The 6000-nt window shown below is 39.4% G+C and overlaps 1 protein-coding gene across 2 annotated transcripts in view; it reads left to right on the forward strand.

The window, feature by feature from the left end:
- LOC108673414 (homeobox protein homothorax) overlaps positions 1-4928 on the forward strand; it is a 152896-nt gene extending 147968 nt beyond the window's left edge. For both annotated transcript variants that reach the window (XM_047884554.1, XM_047884555.1), the window contains one exon: positions 4848-4928. In XM_047884554.1, coding sequence (XP_047740510.1) covers positions 4848-4928 — 81 coding nt within the window. The remainder of the gene's footprint in view (positions 1-4847) is intronic.
- The last annotated feature ends 1072 nt before the right edge of the window (positions 4929-6000 follow it).

A 6000-nucleotide genomic window follows, 5' to 3' on the forward strand; every position in this document is an offset into this window, starting at 1 on the left:
TTAACTGGAAATTGTACATTCATCGGAACTCTGTTAATCGCTATGAGTTTCAAAAGAGTATTAAGGTCAGGGCAGAAATTGCATTACCTGTCAAGCACTTGCATCAGTCTATGCATTAGTATCAAAGATGCATTTTAGTCCTTGACTGCTGGAGCTGGTACAACCCAACAGTCGCTCTTCGTTGGTACGACTAGCTCGGGTTTTTTGGTTCACCACTTTCCGCTGCACCTTCACTAAAGACGCTTGCCGGCCTCTGCGAGGATTCAAATAAAGAAGCCTTCTTTCGGCTGGGAAAAAATTTAATAATCCTCAAATTGAGATGTCTCCCAAATGTGTCGATCCCTTTCATGCTCATTCAAGCATCGTTTTATTTTCATCTCTTACTTGCATATTTCTTGTTCGTCATTAGAAGTTTCTTTAGGCAGTTTAACGTGACAACTACTTTATATTTTGCACACGAGGATTGAGTCATCGGAATATTTTTCTGTACTCGCATATAAACTGAAAAAAATAGGAAACAAATATAACCTAAGAGAATATAGAGACCTGCATGCACTCTCGCCAATGATTCAGATTTCGAAGCTGAATTTTGTATGGCATGTATTTTGAAAGCGATCTGAAGGCATCTCCCTGGTGCAGCATCTCGCAGGCCTTATCTGATTTGCATGAGCCATACATTATTAATGGTGCTCGCGTTTTGAAGTGGTCCGAACACTTTCCACTTCTGTCGCTCAAACCATTAGTTCCGATTTTCGGTTTATTGGAGGAATCTTTGAGTCATCTCATATTTACACAATACGTACTGGATTGAGAAAAGATCACACACACACACATCGGGAATAAACATTCTTATGGGGGGTACAAAACATAAGCAATGAGCTTGCATGTTGGAAACAGTTGCCTCTAGAACACACACGTTACAGGAGAAACTCCCGTTATTAATGCATACGTTATGCATCGCGAAATCATATTATAACGAAACATATGTTTCTAGTAAAAATTTACTTGATTTATGATCCTCTAGAAACAATTAACTTTTCGGTTCAATTGAAATGGCCGACTTTCTCGGTACTCTTAATTTTTGTCTCTGAATGTACGCAACTTGAAAATTATTCTTTCTGCAAATCCTCGATTAATCGAATTCATAAACTTAGCTTAGCCAAATTTGTTCTATTTCTCTGTATCAGTCTTGGCTTCAGTTGATGGGACTTAAGAGTATGATAAAATGTTTACGACCGTAGGTTGTAAGTGATGTGCATTTAGCAGGAAATAAAGGGTCCATAAATGATCTCTAGTGGCCCTCCATAATGCACGGAGCAGAGACGCTTGGGGTCACTGCTAGCCCCTTGTATGGAAGAACCCCATGCCGAGGCTGCCGCTGCTCTCACCGCGCGATGCTTTGCAAGATTTCATGTATAGCAACGCTGTCCCGATCATTCACTTTCTTGAAATATACCACTGAAAAGTATCTGTCGCAATTATTTTGGATTTCCTTAAGTTCGAACTTTCACTTCTTTTTATATCGATCATATGAAGTTGGATGAATAAATTATCTTTATAAATGTAATCTCACACTTTCCCATACTCATGTCTGCCTCTAGCTGTGTTCGAATTTTATAGTTTCGAATAGCGACTCCACACTTGCCATTGATATATAACTTTTACTTGCATTTGTGGCTTAGATTATCTCAGGCGTCGTTCATCATCGCTGATATTTATGTCGCTTGACCTGAATTTATCAACTGAAGTTTGGGAAAATGTCAGTGACCTGATTTCTTCTCGACTTAAGTTCCCGTCTTATAATAACACGGTCGATGTGTGTGGCCAGAAAATAGCTGTAGTTGGATGCTATTTTGTGGCAAAGAATTCTTCATTGATGCTGCTGTTAGTTGCAGCCATTGTTGTTCCAGTACTCGCCAAATTAAACAAAGGATGTCCCACGAATGTATGCCGTTTTATTTACGGCCACTAATTGAAAGACTGCCTCATTACTGCCAACTATGTGCCCTCTTAATGAAATTCCATTCACTCTATTATTTGCTGCACCGCTCGTTAAAATGGCCCAAATTCAAATTACCGAAATTTGCATCTCATCTCGAGGAAAGTTTTTTTCAAAGAGGCTTAACAAATCATACAATCGAGCCTGCGAATCCTATTAAATTTTCTTCCCTAAATGTATTCGCGTTAAATTGGTAACTTGAAATGCGTCTTTTGGGAAATATTTTTATCGAAATATACAATAGCTCCATACAGGGAATTTACAGGGAATTATTTAGGTCAATTGCAATAAGAAACGATCCAATACCTAACACTTTTTTTGGCAGTTTATTTCCGAGAAGAAATTTGTCTGTTCATTCGTTGCAATAGATTTCTTGATTTTATATTTTGGGTGATGGAGATATGCTACTTCAAATTCATACTTCAAACTGTTTTAGCTCTGAGATACCGATGTTCATTTTACAGTTACAGGCGTTTGACATTACCCTCTGCAAAATAAATGCGAAGTCTCTTAATTTGAATCATTCAGAGTATTCCCAGTAAATCTTAGGTTAGTTATGGGAATTGAAGAACGCATATAAATGCGGTAATATAGCATGAACGACAGTTGATGGGAAAGGGCGCGTTTAAGAGGCGCGTATTATAGATAGAGTAAGTGTCGCGAGTGTGTGTGGCGAGACAGGTGAACGACAGGCTGGCAGAGCGACACCTCTCTTCCATTAGACCAGCTCCTTGCTTACCTTCACTCGGGGTATCGCCCCCGCTCTCACATCCCTTGCCTCCCGCTCCCTCTCATGTTCAGGGAATGCATTTCTTCGTGGAATATTTACCTTTATGCCCGTAATATTCAGGCAACGTTCAAATTTATTGGTAATGGAGACTTTAGTCATCATTCTCCATGACAAATTTGTTGTTTTGTTGTGTCAGTAACTTCCACTTAACACAATGTATTACGGATTTTCTGCGAGTTTTGGTATATGGCATCACGTTCGTTGAAGAGCTTCAACTTGTGCGAAAATGTATCAGTTTCACTGTTGACTTTTTTTTACATTTTATCTTCATAGTAATTGTGAGAGTCTCATTTGCTCAACCTGGGAAACTATTGAAATGAAGTGCTCGATTGGGAAGGGTCCTTACATAATTAATTGAAAAGATGAGAGAACTTTGTACAGATTGCAGCTATTCATGATATGATTCACTGTTCAAGAACCCGAGTCTTTGTATCGCTCCCTCCTTGCACAGCTCTCACCACCACGAGGGGTGATGCAAGGGAGACGGGAGGGCAGTGAGTGTGTGATATGTCAGTGTCAAGAGTGAGAGGGGAAATACTAGGAGAGAACGAGTTCTAGCGACTCAATAGAATCCCAGGGATACTCCTAAAAAAATAACACTTCACCATCGTAATGGTTTTCTATTCACTGCAATGTCGTATGTATCCTTTGACAATCTTTCTATGGAAATTTCATTCTATTTTCTTCATATTCATCCGAAGTTGGTTGATGCCATAAGAGCAAAATGAACAAATAGCAATGCATGGAAGCGTAAAAAACTTGAATCTAATCAGCTCAGATGAAATTGTATAATTTGAGCTGTGCCTTCCTACTTGCCTATCCCTGTCATTGTTTCTTAATTGGGCGATATTCAATCCACACTAATCTTTTTTTAATTTTTATTGAGTATCAACATCCGACTACTTTTTCCGCCGCTAGCCTATGCCTAATTTGGCTGCAGTTTACAGTAACACTAAAATATGACGTGCTTCAACACGTGCAAAACGTTTTCTTTCTTCGTCCTCATGCAAACCTCTCGTAGCGCTGTGTAGATCGCGTGCATTGCCTTGTTTTTGTCGCTGCAATCGGCCCTCTAAAGCCCAAATTGCGTGATCCGCTTCACCCTGCTCTCGCTTCTTTCATTTCTCGCCTAGAAATCTACGTTCAGCTGTAACTCAATTAACTCTCATACCTTGATGAATCTTGGTCTCCACGATGTCCTGTTTTCTTATTAATCCTAGTTCATGTTCGTGTCTTCAGAGATTTTGTTCACCATCGAGTGAACTGTTATTGAAACGCTGTTAAAACTGTGTTATTGAAAACTGTGTTATCCGCTGTGTTATTGAAACGAATAAAACTCACGCAAGCTTTTCTTACACACAACACGTGGAACATTAAACGACGATTGACGCTGTATGACCCCAATACAGTTTTAACTCCTTCACATGAAAATAAGCAACTGACAGGTGTTGCTTACATCGCTTGTTTTTAAGTGACAGGCTGGTATAAGTTTTGAGAATATACCCCATGTTTAATGCGCTGCGTTGGGTTTATGCATCACGCAGGGACAGCAAGAGCTGAGGTTTGATTGCATCGTGCGCCGGTCATCACGCAAGACTTTTCAATAGCCACATTTCCTTATTGATCTTCTCTAATCGCTCTCTTTTTTGCGGTTTTTGCTAGCTAATTACTGATAGCGTTTATGATGGATTTAACCAGCCACGATTGGAGCTGCATGAGGCCAAGTTGATGGGGCCAAACTAAACTCTTCCGAAATAAGGATATTTTTTTACGTTGGCAACACTTTTAGTTTTTTGTTATAAAGAGCAAGTCGTCTTCGACGTACACCTATCAGTAGAAATGTAATTTTAATCACGCATATCCTTGCAAGTCTTTTTTTAGAAGGACCTATAACGACTTACTTCTTTATCATCATGATGTGGTTTATTTACAATGATACGTAAGAGAGAGCAAAGGTGTTGTAATAATATGTGCTGAACGTACATTTTGACGCATTCATGATCTTAACTATCATTTTTTTCATATTATGCACCAACTAATAAATTTTTTATCTTCCAGCATCCATACCCGTCCGAGGATCAGAAGAAACAGTTGGCCCAAGACACGGGATTAACCATTCTGCAAGTGAATAACTGGTGAGTACCTCAGCTGTTATGTTTTGTTTTTTTGGGGGGAAACACCCCTAATTGGTATGCGCATTTCATTCTCACTTCACTTTGTTAGCCGCTTGAATTTTATAAATCATTGTGCACTAGTCCAGTATTATCAACTTGATTTTTTCATTCGAAAAAATTCAAACGATTTATAAATAGATCATTACATATTCTATTTAAAAGTTTATGCATCCTACCTAGGTCAACCTTAAGATTCTTTTACAAAAATCCACATGAGAGCAATCAAAACTAATATCTCGCATTTACTGGGTAGAATTCGACCTACTAGTAATAGCTACCTGGAACAGTTACGTTCAGCATATTCCATTGTAATTTTTTTGTGTAATTTTGCACCTTTATCAAGCCGTACCTTGTGATGTTCTATCACTCGTTTTTTAGACAGTATTTCATTGCCGGGTGTGCAATGCAACCGTATTAGTGTACGACAAACAACTCTCATGGGTTTATCTTCGGCAATGAATGTTAACTGATGTATAACTAACTTTTCTGTTAGATAGCATTTATTTCCGTTGTGGCGCAATCCCAATTCTATTCGTAAATGACGATCTCCGAGTGAGCTACGATTCGCGGAATTTACTAAATAATGTACCATTATAAAAGAAATGTAGGAAACCCGACTGGAATCGAAATTAATATTCATTTCGCAGTTTGAAAGAACAAAAATAAAGTGTTAGTCATGAGCCAAAGCGGCTGGAGAACCCGTGCTGGTGATTGCCGCCGCCGCTGCCGACGCAGCAGCATGAGTGACAGGCTCATGTAATTAGAAGGGGCGCTTTCATGCTTTTTTGCCTTAACTTGCCTTCTATTGCTGTTATTATTGGACTCAAGACTTTACGGAAAATCACCCTATACACACCCTCCTCTAACGCGACCACCAGTTGTCGGCCATGTACTGGAGAAAGAAAGCCACTGCGTGATCAGTGGAGATTATGCGCATTCACACGTGCATGTTGGTTTTGTGGCGCTGCTCTGTCATGTCAACGTGGCCAGTTGTTCCGTAATTAGCGACTTCCTGCTGCAATATTATCGTTCATTTT

The sequence above is a fragment of the Hyalella azteca genome, unplaced genomic scaffold, assembly GCF_000764305.2.
Source record: "Hyalella azteca isolate HAZT.00-mixed unplaced genomic scaffold, Hazt_2.0.2 contig15593, whole genome shotgun sequence".
Taxonomy (NCBI): Eukaryota; Metazoa; Arthropoda; class Malacostraca; order Amphipoda; family Hyalellidae; genus Hyalella; species Hyalella azteca.